General features: G+C 40.8%; 1 protein-coding gene across 1 annotated transcript in view; it reads left to right on the top strand.

Annotated features, from left to right (window-relative positions):
- Window positions 1-21,648, top strand: part of LOC310680879 (FRAS1-related extracellular matrix protein 1-like) — a 121,126-nt gene that overhangs the window by 48,572 nt on the left and 50,906 nt on the right. The window contains exons 21-24 of the mRNA XM_083447949.1: window positions 5,900-6,125; window positions 12,159-12,303; window positions 13,652-13,793; window positions 20,755-20,950. Of these exons, the coding sequence (XP_083304075.1) occupies window positions 5,900-6,125; window positions 12,159-12,303; window positions 13,652-13,793; window positions 20,755-20,950 (709 nt within the window). The remainder of the gene's footprint in view (window positions 1-5,899; window positions 6,126-12,158; window positions 12,304-13,651; window positions 13,794-20,754; window positions 20,951-21,648) is intronic.

Raw genomic sequence — 21,648 nt, 5'->3', positions numbered from 1 at the left:
GCACTCTTTTTACCTTCCACCCAATTATGTGTGGAATGTAATCCACTGAGAGCAGTCAAGTACAACATTCCTTGTTTTCCTAGAGTGGACATGCAAGGTCCACCAATTGTTTGGTCCACCAATTGAAACTTCCTGTTCCTCCTGGCCTGGAGCATCCTTCCTTGCATGTGACTAGTGGGTGGGTGTGACCTTTCCAGACCTGGTAAAAGGACAAGGCATGCTACCACTCTCTCTCTTTTCCATCTTCTTTTCATCCTGCGAACTTCCTGGAATGAACTGCTGGCTGCCAGCCAAGTAGTCCCCCTGGTCATCTCCCTTATGGGATAAACCTGTTAGTATAAGTTTGTAACTTTAAGCGTAAAGCCTGCCTTCTGGGATCACACTGTGCTCTGCCTGATCATGAGTAAACTTTCTTTTTATTGCTTATGAATAAGACTGTGGTGTCTTTATTCTTTTAGGAGGGATTCAAGGGGTCTTACCAGGAAAATATTAGAATACATTTCAAGCTGGACAAGCCAGATTGAATTGTGTATTGTCTTAAGAAACTCACACGAGTTTGCAACTAGTTTTCTGCTGTGTAAAGGGGAATGTAAACTCTGCTAAGTAAAGGAACTTGCTAGTGCAAGTTAGGAAGGATATTAATAAACAATATATCCTCTCCTGCCACCCTGAACATTCCACATTATGAAGGCTCCATCCCCTCCTATTCTGCAACCCCTTCCATACCCTTGCTTTCATCTTCATCCCACTGCTTCCTGGTTTACAACCCCCCTTTGCACTCCCCCATTTTCACCTTCACTCCCTTTTCCCTTTTTCCTTTCCCCAACTACTCCTTGCATACAGGCCACACCCTCCACTCCGTTTCATTCACTTTCCTATTCCCAGCCCGCTTTGCACACTCTCTCCCTTTTCCTTTCTTCCATCCATTCTCCTTTTTTCAGATCCCCTTTGCACAGAGACTGCCTCAACCTCCTTGCCTTCCCCCTCCTCCTCTGGGTCTTCCTTCTGCAGATATATGTTACTGCATCTTTAAGAAGAATAGGATCTTAAAGAGTAATCCTGTACATATATTGGTGTTTGCTTGTTAATAAAATAACTTCTTGAAATTACTACATTGGGAAGAATTCTGCACCATGCTATGGTGAAGGTGGGTGAATCTACACACAGGGGGGAAATGCTATAAATAAATCAGAAATTACATTGTTACAACAAAAGAAAGAAAAAACGCCATGTAAAAATTGCAAAGAAATTTCTTTTGCTCTCTGGCCCCATCTGGTGTTGCATATTTATAATGCAGTCAAACATGTTTTTTGACTAATGTAACTGAGTCCGGTCTCATCAGCTTGCCAGACAGAGTGACCCACTGCTCTTGTCCCTGGGATATGCTGTTTCTCACCTGGTCATCATGGTTTTTTAAATGAGAAGGCGGCCATGGGAGGGGTGGGAGGGAGGGAATTATTGCACTCAAACTGGTAACTTGTTTAACTACCAGTGTCCAATAGGGGTACATGCAGCTCAGACTTGAGTAGGAAATGGAATGGAAAGGAAGAATTAAATGATTAATGACAAATTAGACAGGAAACATGTGGGGTGAGGGGAAGAATTAGGATAATGAAATCCTTGAAATGAAGCAGATTTATTTTTGATAGTGCAGCTGCAGATGCGATTTCTTAATCCTCTGTCTCCAGTAAGCATGGACACCACCATAAACACTCCATATTTGCAGTGTGTGTGTGTGTGTGTGTGTGTGTTTCTTGTCGACTTCCATGGCACAAAATAAAAGCTCAGTAAATATGGGCCTCCATATGTGGTTCTCAGCTGGTGTGAGTCCCTGAATGAGAAACATGTGAAGGGAGGAATTAATGCTGCACACATGGTGGCTGAACTTGAAAGCAATAGAAATTGCACCTGAGAATATTTTACACTGGGTTATGGAACGTTTGAAGATGAATGGGAGCTTGAACCCTCCTTAATGTATTGCATCATTGGTGTTTCCAGGGGGCAAGGGATTATAAATGTGTGAGCTTGACACATGAGAGAGATAGCACTTCCTTCAAGTGAACAGCAAACTGCATCAGGCTTAAATAAAACCACTCACAGGAAGATGAAAAGAATTTGAAGAGAACGTATCTGGACAAACTCCTCCTGTCTCAGTGGTTTGGCTTTGACCTGGATCCAAAAAGAGCTTAGTACCTGCTACCTTGCAGCCTTTGTAAAACTCAAAAGAGACCTACCTCACAGTTTACTGTAAGGATGATTGGGGACAGAATTATTTTTTAAAAAACCAGTTAATTTATTGTAATTGAAAATTGATTTATGTATAGCATAAACATTACAGCATATCATATTGTAATAATGGGGGAAAAATGACCCTGAGTATCATTCTAAAGTTGTTCGAAACATCTCATTTATCCGCAAACCTTTTTTGGGGGTAAATTTTAGTATAGTATTTCATTTTATAATGTATATAAAACAGAGAGAACAATTATAACAACAGACAAACATTAAAAGATGAAAGGCAAAACTATGAAATAGGCATGTAGAATGAGTAGTTGCACATGAGTTAAAATAAAACGCAAAGGCTATCAGCTTGAGTGTCTGATAAAAGATAGTTCCAGATTCTTCAGGCTTTTTATGAGGGTTGTCTTGGAACAGATGGTTCTACAGTGGTACCTCAGGTTAAGTACTTAATTCATTCTGGAGATCTGTTCTTAACCTGAAACTGTTCTTAACCTGAAGCACCACTTTAGCTAATGGGGCCTCCTGCTGCTGCCGCACCGCTGGAGCACGATTTCTGTTCTCATCCTGAAGCAAAGTTCTTAACCCGAGGTACTATTTCTGGGTTAGCAGAGTCTGTAACCTAAAGCGTATGTAACCCGAGGTACCACTGTACTATATGTGTCATAATAGAATGACAAATCATATAAAAAGTATATGGAGGCTCTAGTCATTATTAGGTGCGGTTTTCTTCATTATACTCCACAAACCTTAGGTGCATTCGTAATTCATGGTTGGCTCAAACAACCCACATCATTTTTTCTCTTTTCAGAAAAGCAAGTGTGTCCCAGAGCTTTATCATCCCTCATATTTTGGATTTGTTTAAACTTCCAGTATTTATTGTATACAATTGTAGGCTCAATCTTCAAGTGGAAAAGTAACACTCTTTAGCCTTCTTCATGTTCTAAACCAATTTTCTTTCCTGGAATATTTATTTATTGCTTTCAGGATCTGTTTTCGACATTTCTTTATTTCAAGAAAGGGGAATTTGTAGCCATCCATATGTTGAGGGCCTCCAACTCCCATCACCCTCAGCCGGCTTGGGTGATGGAAGCCCTCTCCCCTCGGGAGGCCCACGGATTTCCCAGCCTGTTTTTCTTCTTCACAATCCTAGCAACAAAGGGAAAAGACTCCCCCTTGCTTTAGAACATTTCCAAATCTGGGATCAATCTGGTTGGCTCATTATAGACAACTTCACTGGGGTCCTATACCAATGAGCCGTCTTTTTAACATGATTTAGTATCATTTTAACAGAGTGATAGCAGTGTGAGTCTGTTGCAACAAAAGCACCGAAGTGTCCAGTAGCATCTTAAAGATTAAGGTAGCAGCATCCAGTCATGTTCTCTCTGCCAATGGAAGACACCTGCCAAGGCAGCAGTGAGATAGGGAAAAATTGTGACTCATCCTCCTTTCTGCAGTTGTCTATACACCCCAAATTTATTCCAGAGGGAACTAAAACCCTCCCGATCAGTTTTAGTGGTGAGAGGACTATGGGGAGGATTGCTAAAAATGGCCTCCCTACCCACTTTCCTAAGGGTAATAATAATAATAATAATAATAATAATAATAATAATAATAATAATAATTAATTTATTATTTGTACCCTGCCCATCTGGCTGGGTTTCCCGAGCCACTCTGGGCGGCTTCCAACAAAGATTAAAAATACTTCAAAATGTCACTCATTAAAAACTTCCCTGAACAGGGCTGCTTTCAGATGTTTTCTAAATGGTTGTCTTCTAGGGAACAGAACTGAACACAGCCTAATGGATATATTATGGCATAAACCTTTGATCCAGTTATTATTATTTTTTAAAATCAAAGCAGACATGTATTTGTCTAAATGGCTCCCAGTACATTTCCGAGCACAATTCAAAGTGTTGGTGCTGACCTTTAAAGCCCTAAACGGCCTCGGTCCAGTATACCTGAAGGAGCATCTCCACCTCCATTGTTCTGCCCGAGGGCCTGCTGGTGGTTCCCTTGCTGCGAGAAGCCAAGTTACAGAGAACCAGTCAGAGGGCCTTCTTGGTAGTGGCACCCACCCTGTGGAACGCCCTCCCACCAGATCTCAAAGAGAAAAAACTTTTCTCTCCCCCCCTCTAAAAAGTATTTTAGAAGATGTCTGTAGGCAGCCCTGTTTACGGAAGCTTTTAATGTTTAATAGATTATTGTATTTTAATATTCTGTTGAAAGCTGCCCAGAGTGGCTGGGGAAACCCAGCCAGATGGGTGGGGTATAAATAATAAATTATTATTATTGTTATTTTTATTATAAATTGTTCCACATGTAATGCCATGCATGTACATTGAACTGTAAACCTGAGCTCCATGTTCAGCCATACTTCAGAAAAACCTTCAGCTGTGTGTGCACATGTAGATTTCTAGGATTGTAACCCCAATGAGCACTGGGCCAATGCTTGCAATCTATAGTGTAAAGTCCTAGTAAAAGAATTTGTTTTCTTTGGCTAGGTTTTTAGAAAAGCAAACTAGTTTGGGATCACCCGTACGTGCTGCTCTTCCCAATTAGAGTTGCTGAAAGAAAGGAAGAAAAGCTCTACTTTCTAATGGAATTGAACCAACATACCAGATGAGCCATGTAACTAGGTATCTGAATTGTTTAGACACATTGGTTTGCTTCTTCATGACATGAAAGTAAACAATCTACAAATAGAGAAAAGAGACAGCTCCACACTCTGTATTATATGTTAGTTGAAGTGCAAAAAAACTGTGGTGGGACATATGCAGTATGGCTTCTTTTTAAACAAATATGTGTGCATATGTTGGGGAGCAGGCAAGGTAATGCTTTGCCAGAAGTTTTCTTGTTTATCCTACAACTCTTAGGCGAAAGCAGAACTGGTGCAAACTAATTGGGGGTATTACTATGGAGCCGTCCATTTGCAGCGTGAAAACATTAGAACTGAAATGAATGTGGGGTGGCGATGATGAGATTCTAAGTAATTTTCCGTAACTTGAATTTCCTTGGATATATTCAAAACTGAAAACTGTTATGCATGCACTGAGGTGTTGTTTTTGAGGCAGGTGGAAATACAGTGCCCTAGTATTGCACTTGGATAGCTGATACCTTAGCATCCATCAAGAGAACTTAATTTAAGCAAATTCAAGATAAATCTCAAATGTGGACATTCAGTTGACAATTCATTTTCACATGGAACTGGAATGTTGATTGTCCGTTCAGTTTCAGTGTTGTATGATACTTTCCTTTCATCTTTAAAATAGAGCCTCCTTATTTGTGATGCAAGTAATCTGCCAATGGGCAGGATTGCCAGTTAGGAAGTCTGGATGAAACAGTTCCTCTTAGGGTCCTCCTGTCTGCATGCAGACATTCACTAAATCCACTATATTAACAGGGTTATTGCAGGGCAATAAGCCTAAAAGATATATGTCCAGATAAAAGAAATAACCAGTCTAGAAGCTAACTTCTTTTGGGGCACATTGACTGTTCTACATCTGAATACTAGTTGCTGCTTGCTCCCTGTGATATATTTGGTGTTGTATTAGAACTGAAATGCTTTAAAAAGTAGGTTTGCTTAGCAAAGATTCTCTTGTTTCTTAATTCTGTAATTTTCAATTCTTTTTTCTTTTTTGAAATTCATGTTTTCCCCGAGGTAATGGAAGGTGACATTAAGGAAATGGGTCCTGGCACCATCAATGTTGAAGATTTTGACGTCCCTCAAGATGTGCTGAGATTCTACATTGCTACTCCACCTCGCCATGGTGTGATATTAAATGGAATTTATGGCAGAGATACTGGACGTTACAAACAACTAAACCCAGCAGTACTCCATAAAGATTTAGAAATCCACAGCTTTACACTGGAAGAACTTAAACAAGGTTGGGGCATCATTTTATTGCCTGTCTTTGGAGAATATGAAATGCACTTTCATAGTTTATCCAGGGATATGTGTGTGTGTGTGTCTGTGTGTGTGTGTGTATTTGTCTTGTACAGCTTGAAACTGATCTTGAGAGGGACAATGTATCTTTGTGAACTGTGAACAAGAGAACAAATGATTTTCGCATATGGAAACAGCCTGTAGAAATATGTTATGGGTCTACAGTTATATGACAGTATCTGAGCAAGGAAATATCTAAACATGGTTTACTCCATCATAAGGCAAAGTCAGTGATTGCCTGTCCCTGTCCCTCCCCACTCCCAGTTTAAAAAGCACTTACAGTCCTCCTCAAACAAAACCCAAATGTAGCCTTTTTATTGGGTAATAAAAATAGCACATGATATTGTGTGTCAAATGGTCACTTTTTTCTTGTTTGCAGTCCACGCCACAGGGCTCACCCCTAACTGACACTGGTCAACTCCAACTGTCCATTAACCAGCAGGCAGGCTGATTGAATTCTGGGTACATGCCCAATGCTTATGCCAAACCTGCTTCATCTGTAATCATTATAGTAGTGGCCTAGCTTGATTCCAGTACTTGTCTCCTATATTGTATGTACTATTTTGCACACACCCCCCACAACCTTCGCAGTGCCTATGGTTCGCAACCGTGAGATGAAGATGATGGGTGCTCCAAACGTCGCAATGGGGTGCTCCGAGCCCAGCAGCAGACAGAACAGTTCTTCCAAGATAATGAACTGTTTCAGTGATAAATTTTCACCAGCAAATTAATAGTCCCCAAAGGTACATCAAATGGCCGTGGATCAGCTATCACTCAAAAGTGTAGTAAGAGAAAGGGTTTTACAATGCAGTATCTTTGCCTTCTGGCTTATTGTTGCTTCCTATTCTTTTCCTTGGGGAATAGGGTCATAGCTTGGCAGCAGAGGATCTGCTTTGCTTGCAGAAGACCCCACGTTCAGTCCCCAGCATGTCTAGGCAGGGCTGGAGAGTCCCCTGCCTGAAATCCTTCATAATCAATTCCAGTCAGAGCAAATCATGCTAAGCTAGAATAAACCAATGGTCTGCCTCAGTATAAGACAGCTTCCCATGTATTGCAGGGATAACTGGAACTTTCTCAGTGGGCAAGTCCAGCTAAAATTGGAAGAACTCTAATAGAACTGTGGTTGCAGATAATACAAGTAGATGAAAAATTAAAAGGCAAAATAAATTTCTTATAAGTGAATATGGAACAGATGCAGTTGCAAAAAACATCAGTATGACATATTCCAGTATGCTACTTATCACATGATGAATGGGGGCTCACATGGCTATTTGCCTAGAACAGCAAAAATAAAATAAAATAAAATCTTGAGTGGGGAACAAGGACAAATAATTTATCAGGTGTTATGTAAGCATGGATGAGACATGTAAATCTTTGAAGGAGAAAGAAATGAAATTATTTGTTTTGAATGTCTCACAATGATCAATTATAAGCTTCTCAGTTTGCTTTAGCAAGAAACTAGATTTATGTTGTATGAGCAACGGATGGCCTCTACTGGAAACCACAGTTCATTGCAGCACGTTGCTCTGAAGGAAAGAGATATAAAAATACTTGCACCATCTAGTCCTCTGTGATACTTAAAAACCAAAACCAAAATCATAGAATCATAGAATCATAGAAGAGTTGGAAGAGACCACAAGGGTCATCGAGTCCAACCCCCTGCAGAAGGCTCCTTCAGATGACCTGTTCAATGAGCATACATCCTCATTTGCTTATGGGTTTAGACTATATCCAGTCTGCATTGCTCATTTGTTCTGATTTATTTGCAAGGAGGTTATACAATGAGCATACATCCTGATTTGTTCATGGGGGTCTTTATAAATATTCAGGTTAATCATTTGTTCATTCCACACTTTTCAATTCATTTCCCTGTCACTTCCCTAACTGCAAAAGGCTTTAAAAAAGGAGAAGTGGATTTGTTGTAGGGCAACAGAATGCTTCAATCCTCTTTAATTAGGCAAACCTAAATTTCTGGTACATGCTTGAAACACTCCAGCAAAACCCTGACAGTCTAGAGGTGACCACAGAGAGATGTTTGTCCTTTACCAAGAGTAACACTGACCTAAATTCTTGCCATTGCAAAAATTATATAAGACTTGAACCTTGATTTCCCCAACACTAATATTCTATTTTCCTCCTTGCTTACTTTAAGTTCTACAAACATTTCTGTGCAGATTGCAAATAATAATAATAATAATAATAATAATAATAATAATAATAATACCCCGCCTTTTTCCCTAGCAGGGACTCAGCTTACAGGTAAAAATAATGACAGCTAAAAACATAGGGGGGAAATAATTAAACATAAAAACTCAATCAAAGATAAATAGAATAACTTACCTTAACTCTTAAAATGTAATGTTTTATGCAACATATTGTTTAACATGAAAACAAATGAGAAATCCCAACACGTTGTGTGTTCCCATAATATTTCATCTTGAGCTGCATTACACTGGCCAGTGACCAAAGCAAGTTGTGGCTCAAGTTTTCCCCAACCAAGAGAGCTTTCTGAAGAAAAGAAAGTTCGTAGAATATTTGCTTGTCCTTTTGTGGTTAAAGATATCATCCTTTCTATTGAAAAACAACAACACAAAAGCATGTGAGCAAGAGACCCTAGCAGAGAGCTGGCAGTTGATGTTGCATTCAGTGGCACCTCTGCTGCTAACACAACTGCTCACAGAATCAGCTTAGGAACTAGAAACAGCAGAACACATATCTCCTCAAGGTTGGCATCTGTGCCATGAGCTTACCAAGTATAGCAACGAAGCAGTGCAGAATGGATGGGCAGGACAGAGCTAGAGGCAATCTGGCATTCCAGAAAATCCAGCATTTTTGTGGTTTTACATTGATATCATGTAGAAGGTCTAGGCTAGGCTTTAAAGAAATTCAGTTAAGCATTGGCATTTGAACCAATGGTTATATAGAGATGGCACATGAAATGGTATGCAGCATGGTAAAAACAATATTTAAAACATCACTTCTAGCAATATAAAAAATTAAAGCCTCAGCTTTAGCAGGTGCTTTGTCTGAGAACATGTAAAAAATAAATCCAGGTCTAGTTGTCTTCAGCCAGCCTCAAAGACCTTCTGATAAAGCCAAGTTCTAGGCAGCTAACAGAATCCTTATCAATACTGTGATAGCTAAGTATGTGCTTGCAGTTAGAGTGCATTCAACAGTTATGGGGTCACCAAACCCTGCCCTGAACTGTTTTTTCATGAGCCCAGAAAATCTATCTCATCCCAGAATCCCGAGAGTCTCACTGCTACCTGCTCTATGTGCTTGTCAAAAGAAGAGGGGAAAGTTTTAAACTGATCTATGGTAGATAGAAGCTACCATGTCAAGTGAGTGTCTCTTCAAAAGCTAAGAAAACATCACTCTTTCAGAATCTTGAAAAAAACAGGCTGTCCCCCAATGATCTATATACCGCAGCTTCTATTTCTTAGTGTACAAAAACATACAAACTTTCAAGTGGAGATCCAGAGTGCATGGGGAGTACAGTCTAGAAATAAAAAACATTAAAACAAAAATACAACATGGAAGTCTTCACAAGTGCAGCAAACATTCGTGCAAGCTCTCCCCACCTCATGGGTTTACTTTAGCCCTATTCAGAATACTTGTATAGGGCTTACACACCTTGCCTCTTCCTCACTATATCACACTGGCTCTAATATTAAGCCATAGGAATAAGCAGGATATGAATTGTCCCAGGCACTCATAGTATGGCTTCACGGTATCTGTATTTCAAATGCCCATGCATTTGATAAATGACAGCATTTAAACCAACATTTTCCCTTTCTTTCTTGGCAGTGCTTTGACAGTCTTCTGTGATGGAAGGAATGAAAGCACTTAAAACATTTTAGTTCTGCATCAAGGAAAAACATTAGTTATTCAGCTGACCTGATTGCTCCTAAAATATCTATATTTTAATACTCTTCCTTCAAATTCCACCTTATTTGCATTTTCTGAACATCTGTTCATACATTCAAGCTGCTTTGAAGTCATCCAGGATGCTCTGCAATTCTGTGACTCTCTTAATCGAAATGATGTCCTTTTCCATAAAAAGTCTGGTTTTGTTTTCTGTATGAGCCCAAGTGGGAAAGTTGAGTTGAATAGACCTTTTCAAAGAAACAAATGAGCCTCAAATGTTCATTTCACTTCCCACTGGTTGAGAACCTTGACCAACTCTGAGTGATTCACGGCTTTGCAGTACATAATTCATCCATTCATAACTTGGCAATTCATTATATTGATGTTTACACAACTAACTAGCTATGTAAACAGTGCCCAGTACCTTAGACACTTAAATATTCAATTAAAATAAAATAAAAATTGCAAACTGCAAATTTTGAATTAAGTGACCATATGTAAGCAGACTGATAGCTGAATGCTGGAAATTTGGCAGACAGGACAGGCTCATAAATGCATGCTAGCAGCATTCTAAATAATTTAATACAAGAAATATTTTGACATATTCATAACTGTATGGCATTTATTAAAAATAGGCCAACTTCTCTTTTGCATGATGCACTAATATTGCTAAGAGGATATAGTGAGTGTCCTGAAATAACAATTAGAACTGTGTGTGGGTAAGCTGGTCTAGACGTGCATCAGAATGAGATGGCAGATTACTGAAAGTAGCAGAACGGGCTGTTGGCAGGTGAGGAGTGCTGTTTTCCCCTCTCATATAGTAAGTTCTTTTTGTTTTGGACTAGCACCTAGAGTTAAGCAAGAGGGAAACTTTTAATTTTTTTTATTTTTTAAAAAATACAACTGTGTTTTATACTCTGCATTTTCATCCCCCCCCCCCAAAAAATGCAGTTGTATCTCCTGATGTTGGAATAGAGTAACATATTGTTTTAACTCTATTAAACACAAATAACTTTTCACATTTAGGACTGTAGCCCAAGCACATTTTCCAGATATGTTCTGTTATTGTTTTTGGACTCAGTAGGCTTTCATTGTTCATCTGTAAAATCATTCATGCTACATACTCTGTACAAGGGGCCGAATTTAACCAAGTTGTTGCACTAGCAGAAGCCAGCACAACTCATCCCACTAGTGCAATGGGGCATCCCCTCCTCCGAACCCCGATGAGCCCTACATGCCCTCCCCGGTCTTCTTTGGGAGGGTCAGGTGAACCCCTAGAATAGGTGGAGGAGGTAGATGATGGTTCCACCTGGCAAGCAGAAATCCTTGGGCTGATGGAATGATCTCCTTATTGCAACATTGAATTCCACCCAAGAACTGTAGAAGAAAATGTTAAAACTTGGTTAAAGGAGGGAGCTGGGAAGCTGTCATAGCTTGCTGTAAGTATTTAGCTGAAAGACCTTTGTATCCAAACTTGCACTAAAATGTAGACACTTGCGTCCATCAGAGTTTTCCTAAACCAGTCCCTAACTAAAAATTTAAAAGCCATGTGAGTTAGTTTTTGCATTTTCAAGAACTCTTCACTCAATGACCTCAGTGTTTAAAAGGACAGGAGGGAGCAGGATTTGTTATTAATAGAGGGCATGAGGTAACATAAACTCATGAAATCCCATCTTCAAGTGGTGATTAAGGGTCACTTTACAGACTTACGGGGGGCGGAAATGCACCCCATAGTTTACATACATCAAAATGTATTGGTCAACTGCCCGATTAATTCTGGGTTCTGTCCACTTCAAATTCTGATAATCCCAGCTGGCTAGCAATTCAGGGATTAAATGGGAAATAAATGATCTTAATGCCTCAAAAAGGCCATTTGGTGATATCAAGTTGTTCTTGGCAGTTCTGAAGTACCTTAATGGTATCCTGCTATGATTGTTTTGTTGGAAACGAAAGAACACGTGCAAGCTGCAGGATAACTTAATCAGTTCCTTCGAGTTTATGTAGCTTTGATACCCTAAATTCCATTTGGATGTTGCTTGTCTTTAGAATGTGGCACTTGACTGCTGTGTTCAAAATACTCCGTTGTCTCTGGTACTTTCTCCGATAGGACTGATGCTTATGTACATGCATGATGACACAGAAAGCCTAGAGGATAGTTTCACCATTCAGCTGACAGATGGCAAGCACACAGTCCAAGGGACACTTTACATCTTCATCCTGCCAGTCAACGATGAAATCCCTCATCTTTCCAGGTTAGCTGTTGAAGTGACATTCTATGCAAAGTGACTTTAGGAGAGACAGGGGGGAAACATTTTATTTCTCTTTAATTGTTAACATGTTTGATGAATTGTTTATTGGCAAGAAGATGGATGCGTTGCATGTCTCTTGGCAATTGTTAATTCTTTTCATTCTCGTTTCTTATGAAATTATGATCTTTTAATATAAATATTAAGGTCAGGATGCTGACATTAATTAATCCTCAACAAGTAGAACAAATAGGAAATACCAAAGCTGTGTTTCACGGATAGTAGGCTGGCTAGACACAACTACAGAGTGGAATTACGATGTCAGAATGGTTTGGAAGAAGAGGCCCATTACGATTTCTAAAAATCACTTTATGCTATGGCAGGTGAATCTCTGTGATGTAATGTGTAAGGGCAATGCGTGTACAAAACAGATCTGGACCCATAGGGAGGACATTGAGTGTTGTGGCTAGAGTGTCACACTAGGACCTGGGAGACCAGGGTTCAAATCGCACTTGGCCGTGAAGCTCACTAGGTAACTCTCAGCCTAAGCTACCTCACAGGGTTGTTGTAGGGATTAAATGAGCAAGGAAAGAACCATGTGTGCCACCTTGAGCTCCTTGGAGGAAAAGCTGGGATATAAATGCAATAAAATATATTTAAGTAAATTAATAAATCAAACATTTCAAAGATAGCTGCCTTTACATCAGATCCAGCATATTATTTGTAGTGATTTAGTACTGGCACATTTTGTTCATTTAAAAATGGCTAGGTATTTTAATGTCAGTTCCGTAACAAAAGTGTGTGGTTGTAAAAGTAAGTCTGGGGTGTTTTTTCATTACCCAAAGTGAATTAGCCACACCTGCCAACCCTATGGAATAGGTGAAAAGAACCAAAGGCTGATTAAGTTGTCCTTCAGGAATGACTAATCAAACCCCAAACTGACAGCAGGGACAGGTGGGGTGGTGATGGAGTTGTAGTGCCCAAGAGAAGAAGTAGTGGGTGCCGCTGCCACCACCTTTCTCACTTGAAGAGAGCATGTTGTCACCTACCCAATGAGATCCTCACCCAGTGGAGGAGGCAGCAGCTCTGCTATATTAGGTGGGGCCTTATTTTTGGCTTTACAAACGCCTCTACCCTGCTGAATGAGGTGGAGAGGACTTCCTGTTTTTAATAGTAGGGGACATCTGAAATGGAGTGTACCAGGGATCTGCCAAACTTCCATTCGTCCCAAGTAAGGGCAGTGTTATACGTGAGGCGGAAATTATATTTGTACTGAGTTTGAAAGATGATGTTGGATTCTGAATCGGTGTGTCTCCTTCCCCACCCCATGCAATATTTATTTCTCACCTCTCAGGAACACAGGCTTGGAAGTTGAAGTTCATGAGAACAAAGTTATTTCCAGTGTGTCATTAGAAGTTGAAGACAAAGATTCTTTGAGGAATCAGCTCCATTATGTCATAAACAACAAGCCAAGATATGGACACCTGAAATTAAAGGTAATAATGATTCTCAGCATTTTCTTCACACACTGCCCTGTCAATATGTGGTTGTGAAGAATAGGCACAGCGAAGGTTGTGGGATGTGTGTGCAAAATAGTACATACAATATAGGAGACAAGTATTGGGATCAAGCTAGGCCGCAACTATAATGATTACAGATGAAGCAGGTTTGGCATAGGCATTGGGGCATGTACCCAAAATTCAATCAGCCCGCCTGCTGGTTGATGGACAGTTGGAGTTGACCAGTGTCGGTTAGGGGTGAGCCCTGTGGCGTGGACTGCAAACAAGAAAAAAGTGACCATTTGACACACAATATCATGTGCTATTTTTATTAATTTTATTTCCACGCAAAACATCTTATATGCACTCATATGTGACACATGTGCATTTCTCTGTGCTGAGGAGCCAAACTTGTCAGTGCTTCTGTGTCGAATATACATTACGGTGATAAATATTCTTGCTGCTATGTTGAAGATGCTTAAACTAAAGATAGACATGGCAGAACAGGATGGAAGTGTAGAAGTGTGAGACTTCCTCTCCTCTCCTCTTCTTAGTATGAAAGGCAAAAAGAAACTGTACGCACATGGCGTCTTTTAAGTTAATATATAATAATAGTGTCTGATAGCATAAAAGCAGTTAGCCTTGTGTCTTTCTCTCCTTCCCATTTGTTTTCTGTCCTCAAAAAGGTCCTATATATTAATGTCCTGTTCCGTTGCTCTTTGAGCCAACACTCTGCAGCTATAGCAAAACGTTTTAACTGGCTTGTATATTGGCGTGCTAAACCACTAGGCTATAGTCTTCCTTTTATAATTAAGTAACTTGAGAAATCTGTTGGGATCAATAAATTTTGAGAACGCTTACATAAAACAGAATATAAAGTGGATAGTCTTGCCATCAGAAGCCCATAAAAGTCAGTCCCTTTATGTGACACCTCTACAAATGGCATTATGTCATTGCATAATATTAGTAGGAAACTAAGATTTTTGTGCAAAACCATAAAATGTAATGAGTTTCACATAATCTACTCATATAAATGGAAAAAGAGTGAGAGCGGTGCTTTTTTGAAAGTGGACTTCCAGCTTTTTGGCATCCTGAAAACATAAGGAAATTTGGAAACTAGCTCAAAATAGGGATATGTTTCAGTAGTGGGCGGTTGATGTGATCTTTTTGCTTGGTGGGAACATGCACCTTGGCTGTTTTAACTGTTCAACTAGTGGTCTTAACTTGGGAAAGGGAATACCCAAAAGATCTGAAAATGGAAAATGGGAATAGTGCCAAAAGGGTTTTATTCCTAACTGAGCTAAAGTACTGTGTGTTGGTTTTTTGTGATCTCTAATAATGGAAGCTAGAAAAATCCTTGCAGATTCCTGCCCCCACCCCCACTTTGGCATGAAGACTTGCAACCAGGAATGGGAGATAAATTCAATTTGGCTCCTTTTGTAATGCGAACCTGCGTAATTTGCAGTCCCCGAATCACACATGCATCATTTTATTTGTACACTGCCTTTCCGCAGCCAAAACCATGCTCAAGGTAGCTTACAACATAAAGAATTACATGATTACAAACATAGAAAGTAGTCATAAAGGTAAAGGTACCCCTGCCCGTACAGGCCAGTCTTGACAAACTCTAGGGTTGTGCGCCCTTCTCACTCAAGAGGCCAGGGGCCAGCGCTGTCCGGAGACACTTCCGGGTCACGTGGCCAGCATGACATCGCTGCTCTGGGGAGCCAGCGCAGCACACGGAAACGCCGTTTACCTTCCCGCTAGTAAGTGGTCCCTATTTATCTACTTGCACTTTGACATGCTTTCGAACTGCTAGGTTGGCAGGCGCTGGGACCAAACAACGGGAGCGCACCCCGCCACAGGGATTCGAACCGCCGACCTTTCGATCGGCAAGCCCTAGGCGCTGAGGCTTTTACCCACAGCGCCACCTGCGTCCCAGAAAGTAGTCATAAACTATAAATAAAACAAAAAAGTGCATGGCTGAATTGAACTATTTCCACATAAACCATAAGATACAAAACAAAGATACAAGAAGTTAACATTTTAATAGCAAAAACCCACTACCAACAAAACCCCCAAACAATACCCCAACTTAAGATTCTGTTCAGCAGCCTCAGCTTTTGTAGCTGGAGTCAGTCAGAGCCCCACTCTCCCAGGTCAGTTGGGAAAAGGCCTGCAAGGCAGGGAGTATGTCTTCCGGGACTCAAAGCAATACATAAACCGAAATGTAGCTAACTTTTGAAATATACATTTCTTTAAATTTAGCGATGCAATTCTGCAGGCAACTATTGTGTACAAAAATTGCACATATTGAGAGAAAATGTGCTTAAAACGCATGTATTAATGAAAATAACATTTTAAAAATGAAAACTTTCTTTTTAAAAAAATGCAAACTGATGCAGGAATGTGGAGAACTAGACTTAAAACTAGAAAAATGAAAGAAATGTAAATTTGCATTTTTGTCTATTCCCGCTCAGGTTATGTCACATGCATTTATTAGTGTAAAGGGAAGAACTTTGTTAAAGATGCTAAAAGATTTGTAGCAAGGCATAGCCATTAAGTGTGGCTTGGAATATGCTCAGAGCATAAAGTTCATGCTAATGCACTTATTTCTGGTCTTGGACAACAGCACTCAGCTTGAACTCTACACTTGTAGAGGGGCCCCTGTTAATTATTTTATTTTATTTTATTTTATTTTATGTACCCATCTGGTTGGGTTGGTATTTTATTTTATGTACCCATCTGGTAAAACAGAATAAAACATCAAACATTAAAAACATCCCTAAACAGGGCTGCCTTCAGATGTCTTCCAAAAGTCAGATAGTTGTTTATTTCCTTGACATCTGATGGGAGGGCATTTCCACAGGGCAGGTGCCACCACCGAAAGGCCCTTTGCCTGGTTCCCTGCAACCTCTCATATCACAGTGAGGGAACCGCCAGAAGGCCCTCAGAGCTGGACCTCAGTGCCCAGGCAGAATGATGGGGGTAGAGACGTTCCTTCACCCACTGCCCAGTGTTTAGAAGGGTGGTTTCTTCAGGTCCCAAGAACATCTGACTAGGCAGCTCCTCAATCTGGACAGCAATGTTAGGTAGTTAGTCAGATACTATTCACTCAAGGGTGACTCAGGGAGCATACATGTTAGCTAAATTAATTACTAGCCTTCCCTAAGTGCCCAGTACCATGAGCCACCTTGAGTTTGGCTAGGTGGCCTCCTATCATCTCCCAGTCACAAAGGCAAATAAACCTTAATGCCGATCCTACAACAAAATGTCTGACCTCTCAGTAGACCAACTGGACACCATCATCCCTAAACAGATACAGGAAAGGAATACAGATAAGACAAAGAAGCCACACCAGAAGCCATCTCTTGACCTCATGGCCAATGCACCATCTGGTCCTGTCAATCCAGCATCTCCAATCACATCAAGACATACAGTCCACCATCTTCTCCAGGTCCTGCCCAATGGGCATGAATCAAAGATGATGAATAAATAGGATGCAGGGCATGGGGAGTAGTGGACACAAGGTGACATAGGGTGCACAGCAATTTGCCCCCATACCATTCCCCCTTTCTCCACCCAGCAGATAGAAGCCCATCTGTTCAATTGAAGCTGGGTTTCAGACCTGCCGAAGAAGAAGAAAATAATTAAACACCAAACTTAGCAAGAGCTGACCTCAAAGAAGTGAGACATTATCAATGCCCACCGGGCTGCAGCTGTTGCTGTTCCAATGTAGAATGAATCTATGCCATTCCCAGAAGGATCGTGCTCAGAGTCCAAGGTACTGTGAACAATAACCCCAAATTGGAATTCTGTAAAAGGAGCACCATTAGCATAACAAAATAAACGTCTCAGATTTTTAGAGCACATTGCACAGTCAGTTTTAGACCTCCTGGTGCCCCTATCAAAGAACACTACATCCTCAATGGCGAAGGCCTAACCTGATGTATTATTTGTTGGATGTGCCAGGGACTCAGTAGTGTTCAGGGCTCTGGAAAATGCCACCCAGGCAACTGCTGCAAATAAAGAAACCTCAAAAGGTGAGAAATGCCACCAAAAGGACCTGAAAATGGAAAAGAGTAATAGTGCCAGAGGAGGCTTATGCTTGACTGAGCTAAAGTACTGCATGCTGCTTGTTATATTTTTGTTGATCCCAAATAAAGGAAGCTAGAATATCCTTGTAAATTCTTTAGCAATGATGAACATGTTTTGCAGGACTTGTTTTTTGCTTCTTTTAAACATACAAATTTTTAATGTGTCCGATCGGAAGAAATCCTGTTGAGTTTAGTGTTGAAATGTCACTAATTTAGCAAGAGGAAGGAAATGGTCATCACAGTGAGGTGTGTTTACACTTCTGAATACCTTGGATAGGTGTCAGAGTTAAATATGGTCTGTGAAGTGGAGGGAAATGAGTTCACAGCTTCTCCATCATTTCAGTTCACCTACATAAACTTGTTTAATTCATGCAGTCAGTGAAAGGGTAATCCAAGTAAACATTTCCATGAGCTGGGACTGCATCACAAGAACACTTGCTGAATGGGTGCGTGTGTCTGTTCACAGTAGCACAGTTCTGCAGTAATAGAAAGCTGTGTGTTGCCCCTCTGTCAAGGAGCCTGGAAGAGTCTAAGGTTCCCAAGGTTCCTCCCCCTGCTTAAGTAATTGGGCTCTTCTGCAGCTCTTCCCACACCTCATCCCTCCACCGGCAGCAATGCTCAGCTTTGAGACTGTAAATGAGCACAAATGACAGTCCCCACCAATCATTGCTGGACTGGCAGCTTATATAAGAGCTGGAGGTTCCATCCTCTGCTCTCAACCAGGTCCTGATCCTGGCAGGTTCTTCTTAGTTTCTTACCTTCCCAGCTAACCTCACATACAGCTAGCTAGAGGGTAGCTCTTGAGCTTGTGTCTGGCTCACCAGCTCCTCTCCTGTGGCCTTTGGGGGCAGATGAGGGTGGGGCAGTCTGAGAGCCAGCCAGGATCCCTGGCATCTGGTGTGATGACCTGCAGACCTGGGGCAGGAATGTCTGGACAATACTCCTTTCACGGTGGGGAGACACCATTTTGTGGTTCACCTCAGGTGCCAAAATGTGCTGGGCTGGCCCTAGCACAGACTGAAGAAGATCTCTTTATTTTTGTATGAAAAAGCCCTTCAGTTCTCCACAGGGATTATATTTAGTCATAAACCTTAAATCTGTCTGATATTACAAGACTGATCCATCTTTCTGGGTCTATAATGGATCCCACTTGGAAGAGACGAAGACACTATATGAATATAGGGCCACTACATTACAGTGAGGAAAATGAATGTTTATCCATTCTGAAAGTCTTTCAAAAATTGCTTGCTTTTGGATAGAGAAATGAACAGCCATTAAAAAAAACAACTGAGCTAGTGACATAGCTTCAGGGGACAGACTTACTGCGGGACAACCATGCTGGGTTGCTTTGTTGCATGTATTATTTCCATGTTTTGTTGCTTTCAGTTTTGGAATACAGTAATTGCAATAATGCACAACTCTAGTCCTGATTCATATTATTAGTCAGATCATAGATGCTGCATTGAAATGAAATGTTTATAATATACTTAACTACTTGGAAAGCAACCTTGCCCAGGTTGTTATATACGAAGATGTATTTTCTTTTTTTACATAAATGTATTTTTAGGTAACAAACTCTATATAAAAATGAACCTAAACGAACAGGGAGGTAGAAGTCCTGAATGTTCTGTTTTCAAGTGGAAACCACACTACTACTAAATGTGTGAATTGGGCCTTTGTTTTGTAGTCATTGAATGGGCAGCAGATTAAGTGGCCTTGATACAAAGTGAGCTGGTTTTTACATCACACCTACTCTGCTCAGAAATGACTGAGGCATAAAGCTTTTTAGCCTTATGGTACCTGGCTCATGCCTCATGTAGATGGTTGATTGCAATGTTAGCAGTATCAAACCCTGGCTGGAAAAAATGCAAAGTGTATGCAGATTGCATGTAGAACCCCTACATCAACGGCTGTTGTTGGAGAGAGTCTTTTATCTGCTTACTAAGTGCTGCATTAATAGAAACCCTCTGGCTTATACTATGATGGCATCTAATTGTCTTGAACCTTCTCTTGGAATAAAACCAGCTTCTAGCTAGGTAAGCAAGCACAAGTTGAAACAGCTGGGCATCAGCTATGGACATCAGGGTGTGCTACAATGGACCCATCTGCATCTCTTGGCATGCACCAGGGCTCCCCCCCCCCCCCCCCGTGTGACTGGTTGGAAAGCAGGATCCAAGAAGAGACAGGTTGATGATGCTTGTCTAAAAGGCACACAGAAAAACACTGTTTTTTGGCACACATGCTAATAGGTTAGGCTGGTCTGTGTGTATTTTCACAAATGTTAATGGTCAATAAATAACTAATGGCTAATCACCCGAATAATTTTGAGCAAAAGGGGTATAATGAAGTGTCCGTTTTATAGTAGTGTGGCAAGTCTTCAAAAGACTCAATGAGCCAATACACTGTGATGGGCTTGGAGAGGGAAGTCCTGGGTTCAAATCCCGACTCAACCATGAAGCTTCTTAGGCTACCATGGTTCTATGAAGATAAAAACTGGAAACAAACCCACTGGATACAAATGTGGTAGAGAAACTAATGTTATTTCTCTCAAATAAAGTCAATCTGAAATGACTTACAACACTTGTACAGTGGTACCTCTGGTTACGTACTTAATTTGTTCTGGAGGTCCGTTCTTAATCTGAAATTGTTCTTAACCTGAAGCACCACTTTAGCTAATCTTTTACTATTCTGGGTTCCAAGTGTATGTAGGGGCATTAAACCTTGGTCAGCCCCAGCTGTTCAGTAGCTCTTAAAAGTTAGCCATCTTCACAGCTGTTCAATATGTATATCTCTATAGCATGTGCAGCTTATGTGTGTGTGCATGCATTTGTTTCACCCACCCATTCCATGATGTTTTTCAGACCGCATCAGCTTGGAGCACTCTGCATCCTGGAATGAATTTCACTCAAGACGACGTGGACATGAACCGCCTCTGGTATTTCCATACGAGCGTACTGAGTCCAGAAAGTCACGACAGCTTCCGATTTTTTGTGACAGATGGGAAGAACAGATCTCCACCAGAAAGCTTCTATATTTTCATTAAAAGTGTGGCTAAAGGTAGGAAACGAGGGTTGGAGAGTTTGGGGTTTTTACTTTCAGTGTATTATTAGTTCTTTTGGGGGACCAAGCTGTGTTGCATAACTACAGAGGAGAGCGGTAGAAGGCCCTGTGTCTCCTTATGTGACACTGATGTGCTTTTAAATGCATGGGTGAAGTTTGTACGCCAGCAATCTCTAAAGGATGCCATCTCTTTCCAGGATTCTGATGAACCAGCTAATTAGAATCCAATCCATTATGCGCATAACTAATGGCACAAGTTTACAGATCTGTCAACTATTATGACTGCATTCCCCGGTGTCTGTTCGTGACTAGTGACCAAAAGGAAGAGTTCAGTTCTGAAACCTCTGAATGTGCAGAGAGCCAGGATTATATCCCAGTTGAATTTCAAAGCTATCAGGAGTCTAGGCAGTTCAAGGCTCAACGTTCTGAGGAGGTGTCCTTAGGAGATCTTGGAATCTTTTGCAGATGGGAGGAGGGATATGTTACAAGCCAAGCTGACTCCTCTCACTATTCTGTCTTGAGGTGGGAGGGTGAAAGCCCACAGAATCGCATGAGGCCTGTTCCAACTATTGTTGCCGAGGCTTTTGGAAGTGAATAGAAATCACGTGGAGACACACAGGAGTCCTCTGAGTGTTAAATATTTCTAAATTTGTGCCAGGTGGCTTTAATTTATTGAACATAGGTTTTTGTGAAGT

The sequence above is a fragment of the Podarcis tiliguerta genome, assembly GCF_965153285.1.
Source record: "Podarcis tiliguerta genome assembly, chromosome: 6".
NCBI lineage: Eukaryota > Metazoa > Chordata > Lepidosauria > Squamata > Lacertidae > Podarcis > Podarcis tiliguerta.
Note: the sequence above shows the minus strand (reverse complement) of the source record. Positions and strands in the feature narration are given on the sequence as shown.